This window comes from Talpa europaea, assembly GCF_964194135.1.
Source record: "Talpa europaea genome assembly, chromosome: 16".
In the NCBI taxonomy this organism is placed as follows: Eukaryota; Metazoa; Chordata; class Mammalia; order Eulipotyphla; family Talpidae; genus Talpa; species Talpa europaea.
This window is the reverse complement of record NC_140084.1, coordinates 38,046,335-38,070,616: the sequence shown is the minus strand read 5'-3', so window position 1 is coordinate 38,070,616 and position 24,282 is coordinate 38,046,335. Positions and strand designations below refer to the sequence as shown.

Genomic DNA, 24,282 nt, shown 5'->3' with positions numbered 1-24,282 from the left:
CTTAAGCATGGAGGCTCTGGAACCAAACTACCTGGCTCAAGCCCTCTTCCGCTACTTGGGCAACTTACCTAGCCCCTCTGGGTCTCAGTTTTCTCATCTGTTAAGTGGGGCGATGAGTTGCAAGGAAATATAAGCCAAAACTCTTGAAAGACCCTGCATATGAGGAGTACCCAAAACCAGGTTGTTATCATTCACAGGATTTATTGGACTGTCGGAAAAGTTGTGTATTTTTTTCTATGTTTTTTTTTTTTAAAGATTTATTTATTTATTTATACAAGCACTGGGTACAGTCAGAAGCACAGAAGGGTGAGAGAATTCACCAGAGCAAGAGCGGGGAGCAGAACAGGCAGACTGACGAAATACACTGCTGAGGGGAGCAGCGGGCGGGACAGGAGAGGTCTGCGCGCCATGTGGGACCCTCGCCGGTGGCCGGGGATTGAACCGGCACTGCAGAGGCTGTGGGCAGCTTCACAGCCCAGCGCTCAACCGCTGCGCCACCAGAGGAGGCCCTTTTCTATGTTTTTCAAGCAAAAATGCAATGTGGCTTTTCCGACAACCCAGTATTTACTTTCGTCTGTTTCCTAAAATATACGATAACGATCATGCATATATTTTCTGACTGAAAAAAATATTTGAGTAAAAAATCTGTTATTTTAAGTTAATGGGTGTGATTACTATGCCTATCTCATCTCACCCTCCACTTGTGCCGTTTTGGGGAGAGGTTATGGGAACAGTGCCCTGTGAGGGGTTCCACACAGGATTCTGATTACCTCCTGGGTGCTGAGGGCAGTCCTGGCCTCAGAGCCTAACCCATCTGTCTGGCTGGGAGAGGACAGGAAGGAGGGACCACCCACTACCCTTGGACAGACGCAGGGGAGCATCTGGGGGTCCAGCCAATTCCTCTTCATCTGGAGGTTCAATTTCTTCTCCTGAAAATGGGAATAATAAGGGTTAAATAAAACCACACCTGTGGAAGCATCTTCCCAATGCGTGGTCCACAGACTGAGGAGAGAGATATTATCATATTAAATCACTAATAATACACTTGGCCTTATCCACTCAAGCCTGAGATTTTCTCCCAGGAAATGCAAAACCTCTCTCTGGTGCTGACCCTTCCGGTGCCTCAGCCCCACTCTGTTTGTACATCACTTGACATTTTGCAAAATATTTTTGCCCAGGCTATTACAGCATTCCCCAAGCCCCGGCCACTCCAGCCACTTCGTGATTTTTGCCAGATTCAAGCATCTGCTGTGCTATCTTATTTCTCAATACCCTTCTTTAAATCACCTTGCATTTTCTGTTTGCCTCAAGAACAAGCTATATAAACAAAATACCTTGAAAATAAAACAAATGCTAATCTAAAAGTTCTAGATTTTTGTTAAAGAGAAGTCAAGTGTTGAGAGACGCTAAGCCCACACCGCCCCCTGAGACTCTCTTTGACAACTGGCAGGAGATGAAAAGAGGAACCAACCAGAAATCTCTTCGTCCTAGTGTTGGTCAGAGCCACTTAGTGGAGTGTGGCCCACATCGTTCTGTTTGCCATGGTGGTGAGTCCACGCCTGCAGAAACTCTGTGCTGGCTTTTTAAACCTCACAGCAGCAAGCTGGGGTAGGTGTTACAACCCCATTTCGCAAGCAGAAATACTGGGGTCTGGCAAGTAGATGATATGATCACGTCAGTCCTCTGGAGACAGTGGAATCTCTGTTTCTTGGGGCCTTGACTTAACCTAAGAAAGCTAGGGAACCTAGCCCCAGGGATCTCCCGCGAGGTCCTAGCTCCTCCTGCATCCCTGGCTCTGCTAGTGGGAAAAGGGCAGGCTTGACAGAGCCAGAGTTAATGAAGATCAAATCCGGAGCTGCCAGGAGACCCCAGAATCGTAGGCAACTCCAGCACCCCTCCCCCCCCCCACCTCCTGCCCCCTCCACCACAGCCATCAGCTGGATGAGTTCTTCCCAAATTCGGGAGAAGGTGGCGTTTGCCAGAACCTGGAACCCTCCATCATACACTGAGATCTGGGCTAGTTATATCCTAAGGAGAAGGCCCCTGTTGGCCCTGTCCCCCTCCCAGCTCAGCAGTGACACACGCCAGTCTCGCTGGGAGCCTTCGCATCAAAGGGAACTGACCAGGAAGGGGCTGGACAGGAAGGAGAGGGGGACTCTTGCTCTCTCTGCTTCCTCCGAAGGAGGCTGGGGCAAGAGGCAATTTCCGATGGATACGGAGAGCAGCTTTCAGGAAGGAGGTGACATTCCAGCCCCGCCTCCCAGCGTGCGGCTCTCTTTTCTGGCTGCCTTCCTGAGCACACGTGTGGTGTGCTAATTGCAGGCCTGGCAAGCTGCTCCCTGGACAGGCATGCCAGCCAGCAGTGAAGAGAGAGCGGGTGCTTGGCCCAGCCTTGCCTCCCTTCCTGACTTAATTGATTCACTGGATAAACATTTGTGCACCCACTCAGTGCCAGGTACTAGGCACTAGGTACCGGGAACACAGTGGTTGACAAGAATAGTGTATGCCCTTGAGAAGCTCATGCTTTAGTGGCAGTGACAGGCACCGATCTAAGAATTCCTTAGTTGCAGGTACAGCTGTGAGAAGGTCAGAGAGGAAGAGAGAGAGATGATGTGATGCTGGAAGAGAGATAGGAGTCCTGACCTGTCTGGGAAGATTAGCTGAAGAAGTGAGTCTTCAAGTGGAAGCAGAAGGGTGCATTGACCAGGTGAAGGAAGGGGGAGCATTCTGAGTTGGTGGAGCTGCATGTGCAAAGGCCCTGTGGCAGGAGAGCTGCCTCACTTAAGCACATGGGAAGAGGCCAGAATGCCTGGGATGCAGAGGGAAGAAGGGCAGTGTGGTGTTTGGTGAGGCTGGCCACACAAGGACTTGAAGGCTAGTGCAAGGGTTGGGTCTGCATCTTGAGGAATGGGATGCTAGATAAAGGTTTTATTTTTTTTTTCCAAAGATTTATTTATGTATATAAGAACCGGGGTACAGGCCAGAGGTGTGGGAGTGGGGGTGAGAGGATTCACCAGAGACAGAGTGGGGAATAAAACAGGCAGACTGACTGAAACACACTGCTGAGGGGAGCAGCAGGCGAGACAGGAGAGGTCTGCGGTGCCATGTGGGTAGCTCCCTGACCGGGGATCAAACTTGTGCTGCAGTGGCTGCGGACAGCTTCATACGTTGCATCTTAACCCCTTGTGCCACCAGGGAGGCCCTAGATAAAGGTTTTAGACAAGGAAGGGGGTAGGATCCAATTAGCATTTTCAAAAAAAATCCTCCTCCTGGCCCTTAGGGAATAGATGGAAGCCTCAGTGTGATTGTGGGGAGCAGGACAGGAAGTGAAGGCAAGTCTTGCAGAAAGGTAGCATGGCTTGCTTCTGAGAAGAGCAGGCGCAGAAGCATATTTTCAAGATCTTCAGAAAGTGTCCAAGTCTTTGGTGATTGGCCACCAGGGATAAGAAAGGACAAAGACAATGACCGGACATCACCACTGTGGTGTGGATCCTGCCACACGTATAGAGAGAAATCCAGGACCCTGATGCCTTTTATTGTGCTTTCTTGATTACGCTGTACAGAGACTGTGTTGCTGTCTTCTCACAAATCAGAGATTTAGCGGCAACCCTGGGTTGAGCAAGTTCATTGCCACCACTTTTCCAACAGCCTGGGCTCACTTCCTGTCTCTGTGTGACATTTAGTTAAGGTATGCACACTGCTTTTTAGACATAATGTTATTACACTAGATAGACTCGGAACAGTGTAGACATATGTGCTGGGAAACCAAAAGATTCCTGTGACTCTCTATTGCAATATTCGCTGGACTGGGTTGGACTGCAACCAAACCCACCACCTCTCTGAGATGTGCCTGTAACAAGGTCGATTTTGCTGACTGTCCAGCATCCCCTGGAGAAATGCACTGTCATTTGTTTAACCAGTCCCCGACCACTGGCCACTTAACTGTCTCTATTTTTGCTTTTGTAAACAGTGCCACAGCAAGCCCTTGTGTGGCTAACTATTACACATTACTCATGCTGCAGACTTCCTTAGTATAGATTTCTCAAAGGGAACTGCCCTTGATTTTGCTGCATTTTGCCATGTGGCCCTGCAGAGGTTTCTACCCCTTTGCCATCTGAGGATGCTGGAGCAAACCTTTCCAACATCCATAAGGTCAAGCAGTTGTACCTTTTTTTTTTAATTAAACTTTTTTTTTTAAGATTTATTTATACAAGAACTGGGGTAAAGGCCAGAAGCGTGGGAGGGTGAGAATTCACCAGAGACAGAGCAGGGAGCAGAACAGGCAGATGGATCGAAAATACTGCTTAGGGGAGCAGCGGGTGAGACAGGAGAGGTCTGCTGCGCCATGTGGGTAGCTCCCTGGCCAGCCAGGAATCAAACCCCCACTGCATTGGCTGTGGACAGCTTCACAGCACTGCACTCAATCGGCTGTGCCACCTGGGGCAGGCCTCCTTTTTTTTTTAAAAAAAAAAAAAAGATTTATTTATGCACACAAGAGTTGGGGTGTAGGCCAGAGGTGCAGGAGGGTGAGAGGAGTCACCAGAGACAGAGCGGGGAGCAGAACAGGCAGACTGACTGAAATACATTGCTGAGGGGAGCAGCGGGAGAGACAGGAGAGGTCTGCTGTGCCATGTGGGTAGCTCCCTGGCTGGGGATGAAACTCATGCTGCAGTAGCCCGGGAGAGCTTCGTAGCGCTGACACTTAAGTCCTTGCACCACCAGGGAGGACCCAGTAGTACCTTTAATGTCCATTCCCTGGGGAGTACAATCCATGCTGACCGGAGGCTGTTATAATTCCTCAGATCTTTAAAATACATTCGTGCTTCACCCGCTGTGCAGGCTCCATTCTTTCCTGTCATACTTGTCCTGGGGAAACATGGTTCGAGGTGCCCTGGCCTCCCTCTGAACCCCTCCCCCAGGGTCTGTGACTGGAGGATGCCTGGAGAAGTCAATCTCTAATTTGCTCATCCTCTGACGGGCCCCTGCAGTTAGGAGACAGGAGCCACCAGGATTTCTGAGCTGGAGGAGCCTAGGTGGGGAGGAGGACTCGGGCGAGATGGCCAGGTGTTGGGGGATACTGGTCAGGGTGAAAGGCAGGAGTGCTCTGCCCTGGGAACCCACCCCACACAATCCTTTCCTGAAACAGGTGTGTCCAAGGTAGCAGAACTTACTCCATAATTTACGGGTTCTGGTACAAAATGAAAGTGTGGGACTCCCTTAAAAATCTGTTAGTAATTTAAGGTGAGACAACAGAGCAAAAACCAACTTCAAATGACCAACTTCAGAGCAGGGCGCTTCGAAGTGTAGAGTCCTGTGTGACTGCACAGGCCACGTGCCCATGAAGCCAGTCCTGCTTGGCAACTCGTCCCCTTCCAGAAAGGTATCAGGAGCGTGGAGCAGCAGAGAGAAAATGAGGAAGGCCAGCGCAGGAGCAAGACTGTTAAGAGCGAGCCCGGGGCCAGCCCACCGGACACTGGCCCATTGCTGTCATAGCCAGGGGCCCTCTGGGGCCTCGCTAAGGCTGCCTGTCAGGCTGATACGGTGACAGGATTTGGGGGGCTGGAGGGGAGGGGAGAAGTAGATGTGGCTGAGACAGGTGTGCACAGAACACCTGTATAGTCACCAGCCTTGTGGCAGAGCTGAGCCGGTTCAGAACTGTTCCAGGGAGCGGGGGAAGGAGGTGCCAAGGCCATCCTCAGGGGAGAGGGCCTGGGTGTGAGGGCCCTTGCAGAGCCAGGGTAGGGACACTGACACCGAGAGTAGTGTGAGCAGTGGCAGCTCTCACTGTACACCAGGTTCTGTGCATCACCCTCAGATCCACCCCTCAAGCCCGGTGCCAGTGTCACCCAGCGCTAGGATCCGGGAGAGGACCAGAAAGGTGAAGGGGAGGAACTTCAAGGTCGACTGCTCATCTGCTCTTCCTTCTACATCTAGGTCCACTCTATAGGGACGGATTGGGGAACAGGGGTCTGGAGAGGTGGGGAACTGGGTACCAGTGGCAAGGGGGATCCCAAAGGTCCCCACTTCCAGGATGGGGGTCTTCCTCACAGCTGTTACCCCACAGCCCCAGGGTGCTGCCCTCACCTCTGTGCCCCCTGCTGTTCATTGAACTGGGCAAGGGGTGTGTGTGTGTGTGTGTGTGCACGTGCGCGCGCTCGCGTATGTGCTTCTTGGACACGGAGGGGCTTCCGCTCATCCCAGTACCCAGAGGCCAGGCCAGCCCTGCCGCCATGTCACCTTTCCTGGTCGACCCCCAGATGTTTGTCCCGGCGCCTTGGTTACTGTTTTTGAATCAGCTGTGCGGTAGCCCTTTCCACTCTATCCGGGTTTGATCGTCCATAAAAGAATTAATGGTCCCTGCAAATAAAGAAGCACAACAGAGGAAGGCTTTTTAGACAATCAATTAAAAGCCTAGGAGAGGGAGAGGGATTATCTCATTGAAATATCAATTTTTAATAGCACTGCAGCTTTGCGTTTCCTCTCAAAAAACTTTGCACAGTCCATTTGCCGGCCCTGCTTTATAACTGCATCTCTGGCTGCCTTTGACCAACCTGAGCCTCTGGGGCAGGCTGTGGGGTACCCAGAGCAGATGCCTAAGGTCCTTCATTCATCTGTTCATCCACTCAGTCATTCATCCATCGTAGGCTTCGTGGCTCCTGCTGTGTGGCGGGCACAGGTGCTGCGGGGAGGAGGGGACTAACAAGGGCCAGGTCTCAGCCCCGGGGGACTCACAGGCTGGGGAGGCGGAGAGGGAAGTCAGCAGCAGCCAGGTGCCTCAGCTGCAAGCACGGGAGAGCCACTGGGAAAGTCAGCGCGGGGGACTGAGGTGGAGGGCGATGGACACAGGAGGGGGGGCACGTGTGTGGCTGGAGGGGCCAGAAAGGCCTGGCTTGGGAAATGACATTGAAAGGGAGCCTGAGAGCATGGGGAGGCGGGGTAGGCCATCTCCAGGCAGAAGGAACAGCGTGCCTGGAGGCTCCGAGGCAGGAGCAGCGGGTTTGGGGTATTGCAAGGGTGGAGAAAGGAGGCCAGTGGGCAGAAGCGCAGGGAGCAAGGGGGAGGCGAGGCCACGGCGGCCACACCACACCATCTGGACCTCCAAGGGCCCCGGAGCCAAATGAAAGCACACGGGGCGCCCCTGGGAGCCCCATTCAAATGCTGCTGCTTCGTTGCTGTGAGGCTGCAGGAAGCTGCCGAGGGCCTCAGCCTGGGTTTTCTCACCTGGAGGGTGCGATGACCGCTGGGATCACCTCCCAGGCAGTCCTGAGCATCAAAAGAAAGAGCAGGCAGACTGCCTGGCGGGGCTTCTCTTTTCCCTTTCTGACCCTACCCACTCTGAGCTTGGCAGCTTCCTCAGTTTACCCCTCGGGGATTGGGCGATCAGATAAACGCTCTCTGATAAGGAATTCCCACCAGTTAAATTCCCAAGGGATCTTGTTACACAGCAAGCTCCAGTTTATCGGCAGATGGGGTGGCTCTCCAGGAACAAAGGTGCCTTTGCTCTCTCCAAAAGCTCCCTTAAACCCCACTGCGCCTGGGAATGAAGACACCTCGGCTGCTAGGCGAGAGGGGAGGTTTCTGAGATTGGATGGGGCAGGGATGCTGAGTGTGGCTGGGTCAGTCCCTGCAGGTAGAGGCAGATCCTGGACAAAGATCCCCGCCGTGTGGGCTGGCCTGCTGCTCCTGTCTGGACCGCCGGCCTCCCACACAGTGCTGCTGGGCGCTGAAGTCGGTGCAGGGGGCTGACTAGCCTCCTTGCTAGCCCCGTGTTAGCAAGCGCCCCTGCTGCTTATTTGGAAAGTAAGACTTGGGGAGGTGGAGCTCCTTGCCTCATTAGGGTGTAGATGAATCCACACCTGCTTGGCCGCTGTCTGGAGTTACTGCAATGGAGGGGTCACAGGAGTGAAGGATCACAACCCTGGTAGAAGGACCTGGAGGGGCGGGTCCCGGGACACAGCTGCGGGGTGCCCTTGGATAAGCCTCTCTGCCCTCTGACCTCAGTTTGCTCACCCACCATCCACCTGCCTAAGTTAGAGGACATGTGAGGCCTGGGTGAGAAGGGGCCTCGAGTGATCTGAAGGCAGGAGGGGGCGATGACACGCGCTCTCCTCTCCCCTCCACTGCTCAGATCCAGGCTTAGACCTGAGCCAGGGCCCTGGATGAGAACACCTGGCCTCCGGAGATGTCTGGATTCAAATCCAGGTCGTGTCATTGCAGGCTGGTCCCTTCCCTTGCTGGGCCTCAGTTTCCCCATAGTGCCATTGTCCACTTCCCACTTGCTGTGAAGGTTAAAAATAATCGGTGCTATGGAGAGGGCATGAGCTCCGAGTGACACCCTCTGTCTTTTCCTGGAGATCCAGATTCCCATGGCAGGACTCCTGCCCTCAGACTTGAGGTCCAGGTGCAAGCAGATGAGGCCCCCACCAAATCGCTGATCAGCCTGACCCAAGCACTGACACTCCGGCCCCAGGCAGGTGCGGAACCCATGCTGGGCAGCCGGTGGGGGAGGGAGAGAGGCCACCCAGCTGGACTTTATCCTGGAGCAACAGGGAGCTGAGACCAAGGCCACTTAGAGAATGTGCTTAAGGGAGAGAGTCTAGAGCACCCCACGTGCAGGATGTGGAGTGAGACTTTATCCAGGGGTGGGGAGCCACGGCTAGTTCCTGCGTGGGGGAGGGGTGGGCCAGGATTCTTCTCTGAAGTGGGGGAAACCTGGGAAACAGGAAGCTGTGGAGGAAGGCTTCACATGTTTACACCTTATCAGGCCCTCTCCTGGGGGTGGGGGGGTCTGAGAACCATGGAGACCACCCCCAGCACAGCTGGGTCTGTGGGGCTGGAGGAAGACTTGGGAGGCTTTCCAGGGAGCCCCTGCTCCATTGGGAGGCGCCTGCCTGGGGCCTGGGCGGCAGCTGGTTTCTTGCAACCTGCAATTAGTAGGCAGAGGAGCTGGGTGGTGGTGGTAGGGGGTGGGCTGAGAGCTGCAGCTGGTTCTTGGGTGCTACCTCTGCCTCCTCCCCCTCACCCACTGCCCCAGCGGGGTGCCCAGGGTAGCTGACAGGCCTGTAGGCAAACAGGGCACTGGGGTCGTGGGAGGAGATGCAGAGCCCTGGGAACTCCAGAGAGATAATACTTTATAGTACAGTCAGATTATTGAAAGTGGGTTTGGAAAACCCAAGGGCTACTGTCCCCATTTTACAGATAGGGACATAGAAGCCCAGAGAAGGTCAGGAGTTGCCAGAAGACACAGCCAGTCAGAAAGCAACTGGGCCTAGAAACCAGGCTTGTCTGGATCATGGAACTGGGGATGGGGGGGTCTTACTCTACGCGTGGATTTCTGCCAGGTAGAGCCAGACTGGGCAGAGCCACCTCTGCTGGAGAGCAATCTTCAGCTGCCAGTCTCCAACTGCAGGGGGAGGTGGGGCTGGGTGGAGGGAGGAGGGGCCAGGTGTGGGGAGGAGGGGCTGGGTGGGGCAGTGTCTGGCCTAGCAGGTTCTCCAGCCTGTTGGGGCACTCCAGGCGGGGAGGAGAGGCCCTGGCATTACTGCCCTTGGGCTGTTGTGACTTTAGGGACCTGCCATCTGAGTTTGGGACACTTAGCTGACCTGCAAAGAGACTTGTCTAGGACCCGTCCTGTGGGAATTGTAGTGGACTTCAGTGGAGGGAGGGCAATGTCAGGGTGGTTCTGGCTTCAGCCTTCTGCCGTCCTGGTCATCCTTCCTCTACCCATCCACCCACCCACCCTCCCAACCCTCCATCCACTCACCCATCCATCCATCTACCCATCCGCCCATTCATCCATCCATCCACACATCCTTCTTCCCTTTAAAGAATTCTACGAGGCCCAAGGCACTGAACTGGCTGCTGGAAGGATTCTGTGTCTTCCAGGAGCATCTGGTGGGGTGACAAAAGCAGACAACGCAGTAATATCAAAATGAGCCAAATAGGCTGAGCTTTGAAGGCTGCTGGGGGTTTGATGGGGGAAGGGCAACTCTGGGTGCAGGAAGGGAGTTCGAACAGCAGGGCGTGTGAAATGGAATGGGGTGGGGCTGCACAGGAGGGCAGGGGCCAGACCATCAGTGAAGCGGGGGAAGGGATCGTGGTCAGGAGTGTGGGCTCAGGGCTGGAATCCTAACCCGCAGTGTGGCCTTGGGATGGTCACCTGCTCCCGCTGTGCCTCTGCATCCCTGGTGTCAGGTGGGGTGATGACGGTAGGGCCTGCCTCTCAGGTTGTGAACACTCAGGATGGCTCAATAGACCTGAACTGTTCTTGGCAGTCACCCTTGTAGGGATGAGGACCCCACAGGAGTTCTGAGCCCCGAATGTCCTTAGCTGGCTCTGCCTCACACTGATTGGGGCCAGTGCCTCAGTTTCTTCATCTGTTTAGAAAAGCCAGTCCAGGCCAAAGGAAAAAACCTCATGTACCCCCAGGAGTCAGGCAGTAATATAAATGAGGGGGGCACGGGGTGAGGCTGCAGGGAGTGGCGATGACTGTGTGACTGTGGCCCATTGGGGTGCCTGTACCCCCCAATCCAGGGAACCCCGGCCTGTCAGCCCAGCAGCTGTGGCCTTGCAGGAGCATGAGCCTGGTGTGGTCTGAGGTGCCGATTTCTCCACAGAAGGAAATCCACATTTTTATGAGAAAACTTCCCGCCAGTAACATCAGCAACACATTAAATATAGTTTTTAAAACATCACGTGAGCCCAAGCCGATGGTGCTGTTGGCAGATGCTGCTGTGATCAGGGAGGCGGTTTGCATTCTAGGTCCAGAGACCAGAGACTTCTCTAGCCCCATGTCTGCAGAGGGCCCCCCACCCCCAGCCCTAGCTTTTCCCTGCACAATGGAGCAGGCCTCTTCTCACAGACATTCTTGGGAGAGCCCCACCCCCGCCTGCGATGGGGCCCCTGCTCAACGCTATCTCACAGAAGGAGCCAGGGAGTCTGGGGGAGCCACTGGCGCCTGAAGGGTCTGCTCTGTGTCTGGGAATGGCAGATTGGGGCCCGGGAAGGCTGCTGTCAGGGAGAGCCTGGCTCCTGGCTCCCAGGGTCAAAGGGCAGTACTTTCAGCCTCCTCTGGGACCAACTTCCTGTTTGGGAGAGAAAACAGAAAGACTCCTGGTAGGAAGTGGTCCTTTCCGGAAGCCCCTTTTCTGCAGGCTCTGGCTCGTGGGGAAAGACCCAAGAGGAGGGATCCCCAATCCTGGTCTTTTCCTCTCCTTCCTTCTCCCTTGAAGTCAGGAGGGAATATGGGCCTGTCTCACCAGCATCCTCAGTTCATTGCCATGGGAAATACTCAGGACCTGTATTTATTACCCCAGCTGGGCTACCCCCGCCTGTCTCTTCCTCCGCTCAGCCCCCCTGAGATCCAGGGCTCTCGCTGCCCCTGGATCTGGGCAATGGCCTCAGGGGGTCCTCACAATCAGAAAGTCATTGAGCACAGCTCCCTAGCCCTGCTGCGGGGAGCCACTTTATGGATTGAATTTATGGGTTGAAACAAACTGCTGTTTGTTGCCCAGACCCCTGCTCAAGCCCCGCCTCTCCTCGCACACCTCCGAATACAGAGAACTCACCACCTTCCACGTGCTGGGACAATTCTGGCAGGGCCCCCTTTCATAGAAAGCAGGGGGGTGCCAAGAATTCATCTAAAACATCTCATCAAGGGCAGGTGCCTCGAAGGCCACCTCGACTTGCAAAGATTCAAAAATGCGTCGCCATGTTTTTAATAACCATTTCCATCAGATTCAATATAAGTCTGCTGGTTATAAGGTTTAGAAATTAAATATCAAAAGTGAAATTTAAATTACCTGTACTTTCACTGCCTAGAAGCAGGGCTAGAAGAAAGATAAAAGGATTTATTGTCACGGGGTTCACACCTACCATGAGGTCAGCTCCTACCAGGTACCTGAACTTCATCCTTGTGGCAGGACCCAGCTGGCAAATCCTTCCCCTTCAGGGCATACCTGCAAGCATCTCAATGATAACTAACCTCAGCTGCATTTCAGACGCGCTCCTTTAAGTCTCACGAAGGTTCTATGGGACAGCTAATTTATTGATGGAGAAACTGAGGCTGGGGCCAGGGTGACCTCCCCAAGGCTGTACAGCCAAAAAGGGGCAGAGCAGAGACTGAGGTCTCCTCCCTTTCCGATTAGACGTACACACCATACCTCCTCCTTCCCACCCCAGAGGCCGGATTCCAGACCACGCAGTAGCCCAGACAGTCATGCATTCGTTCGTTCCTTCTTCCTCACATTCATCCATTAAGCCACTCGTTTCTGAGCTCTGGGTTGGCTGGTGCCAGAAACTGGCTGGAGCTCGCTCTCACACCGTCCCATAGCTGCCACTCTCAGGACTCGACCCCGAAAGCCTCAATGCCGTTTATTACAAAAGACTGAGTTTATCACATCATACTATGAACAACCTCTGCCCGGTTCCTGAGCCCAGACTGGGGCCCTAGTAGTCCTCCCTTGACATCCCTTCTTCCCCTGCAGCAAGGGACTCGGTGGGTGGGTGTTTCTGGACTGGGCTGTGAAGTGGTCCTGTGTTTATAAAATCAGATGGGTCCAGGGACCCCGGGTGTGTGTGTGCATATACAAAACATAGGCCGTAGCTCCCCTGCCTTGGGGTGTCGGGGGTGAGACCACTGATGCCGCCCTGGGAGAGAAGGAAGTGGTCCGTGGCAGGGAGCAGAGCCTGCGCCCAGAGCGAGCACGGGCACCCACATCCATTCAAGTGGCCACTCAGCCTGGAACCGGGGGGCCTGTGGCCGCTGGCTGGCCTGCCCAGCCTGGGGGGGCTCTAGGCCACCTGGATCTGCAGATCCTCGTCCTCATCCAGGTCACTGGCTCCATCCCCGGTCTCCTCCGTGCCAAAGCGAGCACTGCGGATCTTCCCGAAGAGGGGGGCGTTCTGCTGCTGTCTGCGGAGCCTGTGGGGTGAGGGCACAGGAGGTCAGGATGGGGGTGCTGGCAGCAGTTAGGCACCTCATCTCACATCATCCTCCGAGAAGCCCCTGAAATGAGGGAGGTGCTCCTGTCACCCCCATTTTACAGATAAGGAGACCGAGGCACAGAGTCTTCTTGGTAACCTGCCCAAGGCTCCGCAGGCAGCAGGGCATGGGCCGAGGTGCTGACTGCAGCAGCTGCCTTGCGGCCTCTCTGTGGGGATGCCAACCCCAGACCGGGCGAGAGTCTGGGGTGGGGCGTCTGAGTCTCCTCCACCCCCATGTTGGTGAGGAAGTGCTCCGCCCCAGTTCTTCCCTGCATGAAAATTCCTAAAGCCAAAATTTACGAGGCACACTTCTCTTGAGAAGGGCGGGTGGAGGAGAGGCCCATCCCCCAGGAGTGGCGCCCTGGCCGCATCTTACTGGAAGGCATGAATTATTAACACGGCCAGGGAGGGGCACAGGCGGGGGCTCCATTACTGTGCCGTGATTTAGTGAGCTATCCCCGGAACATTAAAGCGCAAAAAGTTGGGAAATAAAATGAGCATCGGTCCTGGCGCGACCCGCCGCCCCCCCACCCCCACCCCAAGCACTTCTCAGCTACGCACTTCTTAGCTACAGAGTTGGTGGGTCCATTTTGGGAGTTGATGGCCCTGAAGAGAGTGCTCAGCGGCCTTTTGAGGGGTGTCTGCTGGGGCGGGGACCGGCGTGGGCAGAGCTGGCCAGAGACAGCCCTGACTTGGAAGTGTGCCTGGCCCCAAGCACCCTTTCCGGGCCTTGCTGGGGGAACTGAGTGTCGGGGGGCCCTGTCACAGAGCTGTGAGGTCTGGCCCCAAGCCTGGATTCTTAGCTACAGAGCCTCGGCACACAGCAACACATAGTAATTGCTCAGGAAATCAGGGCACCTATGGCAGGGAGCGATCTGATCTGGCCTCATTACTCCGCTGTGTGGCCAGGAAAGGCTTTATCCTTCTGCGCCTTAGTTTTCTCATCTGTCAGTCCTCCCCAGATTTTCTTCTCTCAAAGGAGTGTGGTCCCTGTAACATAGTATGGGGCTCAAATAGAAGCCCTTTCTCCCCGGGGCAGCAGCAAGAGCAGCAGCAGCTGCTGACAGTTACTCAGCACTTACCATGCCAGGTACTTTTATAAGCTTGTTTAATTGTCCCACCAAAGAGCAAGCATTGTTGTCCACAGAGAGGTCAACAAATGGCCCAAGACCACACAGCTGTAAGTGAAGAGCCAGGATGCCACCACGCAGGCAGCTGGTCAAGGGGTCCAGGCTCCACTCCGAGAAGGAAGAGGATGCCCAGGCCCAGGAAGAGCCAGCACCGTGGTGACGATGCTCCTGCCGTCAGGGCCAGAGCCTCGTATGGTCCGTGCTCTCTGACCCCGGAGCTCCCAGCTAGCCCGGGTGACCACAGCCCAGGCGCCCTGGGGCACCGTTTTCTTTGTCAGTAACTCCCCTTACCTCTTAGCCCTCCCCCACTCCCCAACTTGGGCCTGACCTCTTTGGCAGCCCTTCCTGCTCTCGGGCCACAATTCAGGCCTCCCAGCTGCTTTCACTTCCTGTGCTCCCCTTCCTTGGTTTCCTGGCCTTGGCCCTTCCTGCCCGGAGGGGACAGGATTCTGGCCCCAGGGCACCTGGATTTCGTCCTTATGTATCCTCTCCCGTACCCAACTTTGGGGTCCTCCCGCAGGAACTGCGACCCCTGCCCCCATCCCTGTACCCACTCCCTTTCCCGGGGCCCACCTGGACTGCAGATGCTCCAGCTGCACTTGCAGGTTCTCGCTCTGCTCTGTCTGCTCGTCCAGCGACCGCTGCAGCTTGCGTGCCTGGTTGTGGGCCTCATCCAGCTGGGGAGTGTGCAGGGCCAAGAGCACAGGGGTCACCCTGGGCTGGGCCAGCCTGGCCAGCCATCTCCCTGGGACCCGCCCCACTAAGCCTCCCCGGGGAGCAGTCCCTGTCTCTCCTTTGAGGCCTAGACCAAGGCTCGCTTCATCCAGGGATGCATCCCTTCCGCTCCTCTCCATCCCTGCTGTTCCTCCGACGCCCCAAGATACTGACCCAACATCAAACCACATCCCGGGGGGTCTCTCCATCTGGCCTTTTGTCTATGGGGATATTCCTCTGCCCATGGAGAGGCCCACTCTCCAGCTCACCATCCGCTACTCTCTTCAGCCTCCCACGCATTGTCTGTCCATCTCGCAGACACACCCGTCTTCACATCTGTCATCCCTCTGTCCTTTCTCTCTGCCATTCATTCTTCATCCACTGATCCACAGTTCTCTCTCCATCTTTCTCATTCCCTCAGTCACCCATCTTTCCAAACACCTGTATATCCCACCCACCCATGCACCGTTCACCATCTCCCAGGAGTCCCTCCCTCCATTCATCTCCCTTCACCCGAGCAAACATCCATCCACCACCCCCCCACACACTCATCCATTCCCTCCTTCATCTAGTCTCCCCTCAGGCACCCCTCTCGTTCTATCTTTACGTGTCCTCCCTCCTTCTCTCACCTACCTGCACCTATGCCCCCCCCCCCCCCCCGGCCATCACTTACTGGAGTTACCTTCCGTCCTCCTGTGCAGCCACCACACATCCACCCACTCCCCCGTCCATTAACCTCCTCACCCCGCCCCCTCGTCTGTCCAGTCGTCTTCTCGCTCTTCGACCCTTACACCTCTTTACCACCCACCTGTTGCCCATCCTCCCTCTCTAGCCTGGGCACCTCATGAGAGGGAGCACTGGGAAGCTGGCATGGAGCTCATAGGAGTGCTTTGCAGGAGCACTCCTACCGCACCCCAGGGAGTGCTCACCTCATCCTCGGCCTGGGCCAGCTCCTTCTTGAGTTCCTCCACCCGCAGCCGCAGCTTCTTCACCTCTGCCTCGTGCTGCTCTACCCGCCGGTTGGCATGTGCCAGCTCTGCCACCTTCTCCTGGAACTGTTTCTTCAACTTGCCGTGCACATGCTTCAGATCTGCTAGCTCCTGCAGGGGGCAGAGGCGGGGAGGGCTCAGTTTGGAGGGCATGTGCTAGGGTGTCCACGTGGTCAGGCAGTTCTAGGGGTGCTGGCTCTTCCCTGTCCCTGCATCTCCCCGCCCACTGAAACAGCAGCAGTGGAGATGTGAGCAGGGATGGCCAGAGGAGCCATCTGGTGAGGTGAGGAGGCTGCAACGAGGGGAGAAGATCGTGGATGGAGTCAGTGGCTCCGTTCTGGATGTGTAACTTTGGGGTGCCTGGTGACTATGTCCAGTGTGCCACCGAGCTAAGAGTCAGGATTTCTGGGCCAGGGGGTGAGGTCTGGAGACTTCAGTATGTGTGCAACACTTAAAGTCCCGGGTGTGGGGAGGGACTCAGCATGGGTGTTAGGAGGTCGGGAGCTGGAGTGGCTGGCAAGATGCCCCCTCTGAGTTCCGCCATTTCTCCGAGCCTCAGTTTTCACACCTGCACTGACCTCCAGCCCTGTCATACAGTGGGTGCTTGATAAATGCAGCTACTGCAATGACCACCCGGCCCGGCCCACATGGCATGCCTCTGCCTTTAGTTGTTACTTCAGGGGTCCCGGGTGCCCTGGGGGCTGAGCTGGTCCAGCAGCAGGTGGTTTGTTCTGGCTGGATGGGAAGGCAGGTCCACGCCAGCCCTGGCCACCCCACTAAATGTCCCACCTTGTTCTTCTCGAAGAGCGCAGCCTGGCTGGCCCGCAGGTCGCAGTCCAGGGCGCTGGCTGTCTGCCGTCGCCGCCGGGCCAGCGCCTCCTCCAGGTCCCCGACCTGTGCCCGCAGCTTCTTGTTCTCCCGCTCCAGGCCCAACTTCTCCGTTTCCAGCCGCTCACGGCGACCCCACTCGGCTGCGTTCTCTGCCTGCAGCCGCTCCATCTGCAACAGGGCAAGACAGGGTGAGGGTTCCACAGGCGGGGGCAGGAAGGGCCAGGGCTGGGAGCCCCCTCCCCCCATCCTGTGGCCATTTTTGGTTCCAGGAAGCAGGTCCAGCTGCGGCAGCTATAATTAACCTGGGCTTATTTCCCCAGCGCAGGATGTGAGGGCGCTGCTGGCCTGTGTGTGGGAGGCCTTCCCCCTGCAGACTGGGGTACCCTCAGGCACAGTCCTGGTTCTTCCTGAGTCCTCCCCAGTGACTGGCTGATGGAGGCAGGGCCCCTGGCTCCCCAAACCCCAGGTACCGCAGGGGGCCTCACCTCACCCCTCAGCTCAGCCATCTTCCTGTCCATGCTGGATCGTGCCCCCAGCTCGTCCTCCAGGTCTTCAGACATGCGGCCCAGCTCATCCTGATGGGCCTCCTTCAGGATGCTGAGCTGCAGGATACAATCCACTATGGTCACATGGGACCACTCGCTAGATCCCAGAGCCAGCTCCAGGGCACGGGTACTGGCTCAGGAGCACTCAGCAAGCAGTCTGTGTATAGTAGCTGCATTTATTGAGCACCGACTGTAGGCCTCTGGATATCCAAGCCAACCCTGAAGCTAACTACTTCTGCCACTCACATCATCACTCACCTACTTTATTACTGCCTAGCCCCCCAGTGACTGCTCTCGGTCCCCCGTCAGCCTATTTTCTACAGCATCTTGGTCCCCCGTCAACCTATTTTCTACAGCAGCCCAGAGGGAGCTTTGTAAAAAGATAAATTCACGGTCCTCCCTGGTGGCACAAGGGGTTAAGATGCAGCACCATGAAGCTATCTGCAGCCACTGCAACATGAGTTGGATCCCTGGCCAGAGAGGTGACCCACATCGTGCAGCAGACCTCTCCTGTCTCACTGCTGCTCCCCTCAGCAGTGTATTTCTGTAGATCTGCCTGTTCTGCTCCCCACTCTGTCTCTCGTGAATCCTCTCACGCCCCACACCTCTGGCCTGTACCCCAGTTCTTGTATGTATAAATAAAATCTTAAAAAAAAAAGATAAATTCAATCATATCCCCAACCTCAAGTTCCTTACTTTCTGTGGTTTTACAGGCCCAGTATGATTGGACGCGGCCCACCTCTCAACCTACCCTCCCACATCGCTCCCCTCTGTTCACTATGCCCCAGGGGCTGTGCCTTCCTTTCTATTCCCCAGCACACTGCATTCCTTATTATTTTTTTTTAAAGATTTATTTATTCATACAAGTTCTGGGTACAGTCAGAAGCGCAGGAGGGTGAGAGAATTCACCAGAGCCAGAGCAGGGAACAGAACAGGCAGACGGCTGAAATACACTGCTGAGAGCCCAGCTCTCCTGACTCGCCCACTGCTCCCCTCAGCAGTGTATTTCAGTCAGTCTGCCTGTTCTGCTCTGGTGAATCCTCTCATCCCCCTCCCCCGCACCTCTGGGGCCCAGCAGGAGAGGTCTGCGCGCCATGTGGGACCCTCCCCGGCAGCCGGGGATCGAACCGGTGCTGCAGAGGCTGCGGGCAGCTTTGCAGCCCAGCGCTCAACAGCTGCTCCACCAGGGGCAGCCTCACACCGCATTCTTGTCCACCCCAGGGCCCTTGCACGGGTGACTCCTTCTGCTTGACACACACTATTTTGCCAGACTGACCTTTCTCCCATGTCTTGGCCTAAGTGTCCCCTCCCTACTTAAAGAAGGTGCCTCCTGTCTCTTCCCCATGCCTTTTTTTTTCTTTAGATTTATGTATACAACAGCTGGGGTACAGGCCAGAGGTGCGGGGGAGGGGGATGAGAGGATTCACCAGAGCAGAACAGGCAGACTGACTGAAATACACTGCTGAGGGGAGCAGCGGGCGAGTCAGGAGAGGTCTGCTGCGCCACGTGGGTCACCTCCTTGGCCAGCCGGAGATGGAACTCGTGCAGCAGAAGCTGTGGAGAGCTTCACAGTGCTGTGCTTAACCCCTTGCGCCACCAGGGAGGCCCTCTGTGTGCCTTTATCCCTGTATGACCGTGACACGGCGCCCTCAGTGTACGCGGGCAGAACACACGCAGTGGATCTGAATATGGGCCTGCGTCAGAATGAGCCCAGGGCACATTTAAGATAAGGCAGATTCCCTGTTGTACAGCAGGACAGCCCCAAAACTGCTCCATGCGACGACGCCCTGAGCCTTAAATACATAGTGCGGAGGGGAGGCAGGCAGACACAAGGGAATCCTCATCTTTATGTGTTCATCGGCAGCACGTTCCTGTGTTACTCACTTTTCTTCAAATAGTTATGCAATTGGAAAAGATTAAGATGACAGATTTCTGGATCCAAACCCAAAGACTCTGATTCAGGAGGGTGAGTGGGGTCTGAGAATCTCAGATTCAACCGTAAGAGGAGTCCCTTCCAGGGCAGCTTCCAGCGGTCTGTGATCCTCCTAGGGGCTGGCAACACAGCCTGGATTTTTTTGGGTGGTGGCGCCCCCTGGTGGCCCTAGACAGGAGGCGCCAGACCTCAGCCTGCCCTGAGTCCCCCCATTAGGGTGGTGGGATCCTATCTGGAGCCTCAATTTTTTCTCATTTGTAAGATGGGGAATCAGCCTCCTTAGCTGCCATGAGGTTTTAAGTACCGCAGGGGGCCTCATGTGCGTCTGAGGAACACAAAGGAGGTCACCATCCCTGGAGCATAGTGAACAAAGGGGAGCAAGGTGGGAGGGGAGGTGAAGGGATGGGCTGAGTATGGAGGAACCCAGGCCTGTAGCACCCAAAGCTACAATGAGTCTCTCCTCTGTTCTGATCTGCAGGGCCCTGCAATATTAAGGTCCTCTTATGACCTCATCTGCCACTCACTATCCTCCAATCACACTGGCGTCTCTTCCACCACACTCTAGGTCTGTTCTGGCCAAAGGACCTGTGCATTTGCTGTGACTGCTGCCAGGCACTCTGCCCCCACCTCTCCCAAGGATGGCTTCTTCTAATCACCTTAGGTTTTACTTCCGACACCACCTTCTGGGAGAGACCTCTCCTGACCCACCATCCCATCTCTTATTCTGTTTTGACTCCTTCATAGCTTATAAATTTATCCGCCTGGTTACTGTTGGCCTCCCCCTCGCCCCCAGAGCTGGTGTTTGGCAATGAATTGAAATTCAACAAGCCAATGCTGCTTCCTCCAGGAAGCCATCCTTGGTTCCCAAGACTCACTTGCTTGAGCATCTCCTGCTTAGTCTTGCTCAGTTCTTCGTACTTGATCTTCCACTGGCTGAGCTCTCCCTCCAGCTTCTCAATGTTCCTGCTCAGTGCCAGCTTGTCCCTGGGGAGAAGAGGGGGGACACACATGGTGATGACTCAATCAGAACCCTCCACTCAGAGTTCTTGTATAGTCTGCCTATCTCAAATCCTTTGCCTCGGCATTCAAGGCTCTGACACTGCACTGTGTGGCAGACATAGTGGAAGCGCACCCCCCACACATACACAACTGCAGTGCCCAGCTCTCAGTGTAGGGGAGTGATCAGGTCCTCAAAGCACTGGTCTTCCTCAGGCAAGTGCCTCCCTCTCTCCAGATCTTGGGCTCATCTGCCAAATGTGACCTCAGGTCTTGGTTGATGGATGGTGGGTCCCTGTCAGGCCTGGTCTGAACACAGGGTTCTGCGGACAGCAGAGCTGGAACACACTGCCCAGCGGCTCCTGGAGGAGAAGCCGGTGGGATGCCCATGTTCTGCCTGGAACATGAACGTGGCGCTGTGGGTAATAGGCATGGTGCCTGGCCCTGGCATACATTAGGTGCTCAACTAATGGCCTGCTTATCACTATACCGCAGCGTGGTGGGCTTCATGCCCTAGCACCTTGCTGCTCTCTCTTCCTGAGTCTCACTTTCACGCCTCTAACGCGGGGATTCCCGGAGGAGACAGCGTCACCTTCTAGGAGCCTGCTAGAAATCCACAGGGGTGTTCTGATGATCAGGATGACTGAGGGGGTCACTGAGTGGGCGGGGACCACTAAATGCAGCTCTCAGGACATCCTATCCTGTGGGAATGAGCCCCTTGGAATCCTGGGGGTGAAAGCGATCCGAGCCCAGGAGCCCCATCTGACTTGTACTAACGGAACTTTCCAAGAACATCATCACTGTATAAATGGAGGGAAAATCACATTTGGCTTTGCTCGGAACTTCCCACGTGTGTCTGAGTTGCCAGCCCCACACACCTACACCGGCAGCTTTCCTCGCTGTCCTGGGAGGGACGGGGCCAGGAGACACAAAGCGTCAGCACAGCCCCGGCCTCGGGGTCCATGCTGTGTGGGTATCTGCAGCGATGGCTCTTCTGACTGCCCCGCGTGGCTCTGCTCGTGGGGCCATGTTCGGCAGGCGCTTCCACATCACAGTTCTGACTTCCTTTGCTTTCTGCTTTCTAGGTGAGTGAGTACATTAGCGTTGCTTTTGTGTGTGCTGGTTTTGTTTAAACAGAAATGTACCGTCTCCCAGCGCTGGAGGCACCGGGGTGGGCAGGGCTGGTGTCTCCGGAGGGCTGGAAGGGCGACCCGTCCCGTGCTCTCCCCTAGCTTCCGGCGGTCTGCGGGCAACCTGTGGTGCTTCTTGAAGCGTCACCCTGACCTCTGCCTTCATCTGCCCAAAGGCGTTATGCTGGCTTGAAAAGGACATTATGTGTGTAGAGAGGCTCTGCGATCTCTGCACTTCATTTCTGGCTGGAGAAGGGGGTGCTATGAATATTCATTGTACTGAGGCTTGCCTGGCAACCTCCCCGTTCCCAGTGCTCAGTCCTCGTCTCACCTGCCCCACGGAGGAAGTTTCTCCTGGTTTCCCTGTCTTTTCACCGGCTGCTTTGCCTCTTTGCTGCTTCTCTCTTCTTTGAACCAGCCTGTAAACATGGGGGGCTGCAGAGCCCCATCCTGACCTCCCTCTCTCCTCTCACTGGGCTCGCGGGCTTCAATATCATCTATTTACTGATGACTCGCATTTTCACCTCCAGCCCCCAAATGTCTCTGGGCTCCCGCCTCGTTCAGGTATCCGGCTGCCTCCTGCCACCTCATACTCAACGCGCCTGGAACCGACAACCCAGCTGCCCCCTTTTAACCTCCCCCGCCTTAACCTTTGCCCACGCGCTCTCCCGCATCAGCACGTAAGCTCCAGGAAGGCAGGGGTTTTGTCTTCTTCGCATCTGGACCCTCACTGCGGAGCACAGTGCCTGACCCAGAGCAGATGCCTATGGTCTGGATTAAAGCAACACATCGGTGACAGCAACAAACTTGCACTGGGTACCTGGGTCGAGCGCGCTGAAGTTCTGAGACTTGAGCCCAACGGTACCGTTCACCTTCAGCGAGTCTTACATACCACGACCTGGAATTTCACTCTGATTCTGGGGGTGCCCTGGGTGGCCCGGCTGCCACCCCGCCCCACACCCCTGCCCCCGGCACTCACTCTCGCTCCTTGAGCAGCACCTTCTGGGACTCATCCAGCCGCAGCCGCAGGGCGGTCAACTTGGAGGCATCTTCTTCGGTGGCCACCGCGTCCTCCCAGGGCAGCCGGCTGCGTTCCTGGCGGCCAGCGCTGCCCCGGGGGCCTCCGGCTCCCACACTGCGTGCCTCCCAGCAGCCCTCGGGCTCCTCTGGTCTGCTCTTCAGCAGATTCTCCACCAGCTCTAGTTCCTGTGGGGACCAAGGTGGAGGCTGGATCATGGCTGCCGAGCCAGCCTGGCCTTCCTCATGACCTCACCAGGCCCACAGCTTGCGGGTCACCCTGGGCGAGGTGCATGGCCCTTTTGAGTCACCACTTCCCCTTCTGTTGCCTGCCTCGCCACCCTCGGAGCGGGAGAGACACCTTCCCCTGCACCTCCTGGAGCTGCACAGTCAGCCAGCGAGGTTTCCTGTACCCCAGGATAGGTGTAAGCTCGGTGTCACCAGCAGTATGCAGTCACACAGTGGGGGACTGCTGTGAGCAACTGTTGAAGCAGGGATTCCTACGCTCTGGATCCTACAAAATGGATAAGGACAATATTCTTTCAAAAGGAATTGCAGTTCTAAGATCCCACTGTCAGGTGCAAACACTAAGGCGCAGGGGAGGGGACATGGAAAAAGATGTGCCTAAGAGCACGATGGCACCTGTGAGTAGAATCAGCTCCCAGACAGGAGGCTGTGGATGCTGAGCCCCTTCCCCCCGCCAGCCTCTTCTTGCCCCTGCCCGCCCCAGGAGGCCTTCTCTGACCACAAATCTGAGGCACCTATGGCCTCTCTTCCAGCCTGACAGCTCCCACCAGCCTTTCCGCATGAGTCTGAGTCAGTTTCTTCCCTCCCTGGTCCTCAGTTTCCTTATCTGCACGCAGAGCGGGTCCAAGGACTCCCTGAGGAATGAGATTCTCTCCCCCTGTTTCTCAGACTACCTGGGTGGGGACCCTGGAAGCCACCTGGCCCAAAGCCCCCCACCTGAGGAAATGGGGGGCATGTCCTGGGACACAGAGCACAGAAGTGACTGGAGTAAGCTCCAGCTGCAACCCCAGGGCTCCAGCCACCATACCTGGCAGCAGGACAGAATGAGCAGATTCAGCTCTGCTACTAATGGATGCCTTGCAGGCAAGCCTTTAGTTCCTGCTCCTGCTCAAAGGGACCTTCCCTGGTTCTGTGGCACCTCGGGTGTGAAGTAAACCGAGTGCCAGAACCTGGGACTGTCCCCTGTGAGGGAGATGGGAAGGGAGGTGACCCGGGGCCCGGCCCAGAAGAGCCTGGGGTGAGCGAAACCTCCCAAGGACGAGGCCCTTAGAATCCCCTTTAAGCCCCGCAGCCACCACTTTGGCACAGGCCAGTCAGCACCTCCCACCTCTCTACCCAACAGCTAGGTCCTGCCAGAAGCCCCAAGCACCCAGCTCCACCCCACACACCACCGCACACCTGGCTGCCCTGGGGTCTCTCCGACCCGACGTCGCGCACCGGCTCGTGCTCCCTCTCCGGTTCGGTCTCAGGACCCTCCGTCCTGTCCGCGGCCTCCCGGGCGCCCCGTAGCCGCGCCAGTTCTCGGCCCCGGGCCTCGCACTCGCCTTGCGCCTCCTGGCGCTCGCGCCGCGCGCCCGCCAGCTCCTTGGTGAGCGCGTCCAGGCGCTGGCGCAGCTGGCGCACCTCCTCGCGCGCGCGGTTGCGCTCGGCGCGCACCTTGCTCCACTTCTCCCGCCAGTTGGCCGTGCAGTCCGACCACCAGCGCATGGTCTTCTCCATCTGCGCGGCCCGCGCCCGCGCCTCCTCCAGCTCCCGAAGCCGCAGCTCCTCGCGGCTCTCCCAGTCCCCGTCCGCCAGCAGCGCGGGCGTCGGGGGCAGCGGCAGGGCGGGCGGCGGCCCCGGGGAGGGCGTGCCGCTGGACGGCGTGGGCGGCAGGGAGTCGACGGGCCCCATGCGCTCGGGCGACGGGCTGCCCAGGATGGTCAGGAGGCTGCCCTTGGACAGCTGTGGGGACTCGGCCAGCCGGGGGCTCGCCCCGTGGCTCAT

At 56.5% G+C, this 24,282-nt stretch overlaps 1 protein-coding gene across 1 annotated transcript; it reads right to left on the bottom strand.

Moving 5' to 3' along the window:
• Nucleotides 1-12,792: 12,792 nt before the first annotated feature.
• Nucleotides 12,793-24,282, bottom strand: CCDC102A (coiled-coil domain containing 102A; the record flags this gene model as incomplete). The annotated part of the gene is made up of 8 exons (XM_084256795.1): nucleotides 12,793-12,922; nucleotides 14,688-14,791; nucleotides 15,758-15,928; nucleotides 16,607-16,816; nucleotides 17,134-17,250; nucleotides 20,002-20,110; nucleotides 22,232-22,458; nucleotides 23,695-24,282. 8 exons carry the CDS (start codon nucleotides 24,280-24,282, stop codon nucleotides 12,793-12,795), a joined length of 1,656 nt encoding a protein of 551 aa, XP_084112921.1.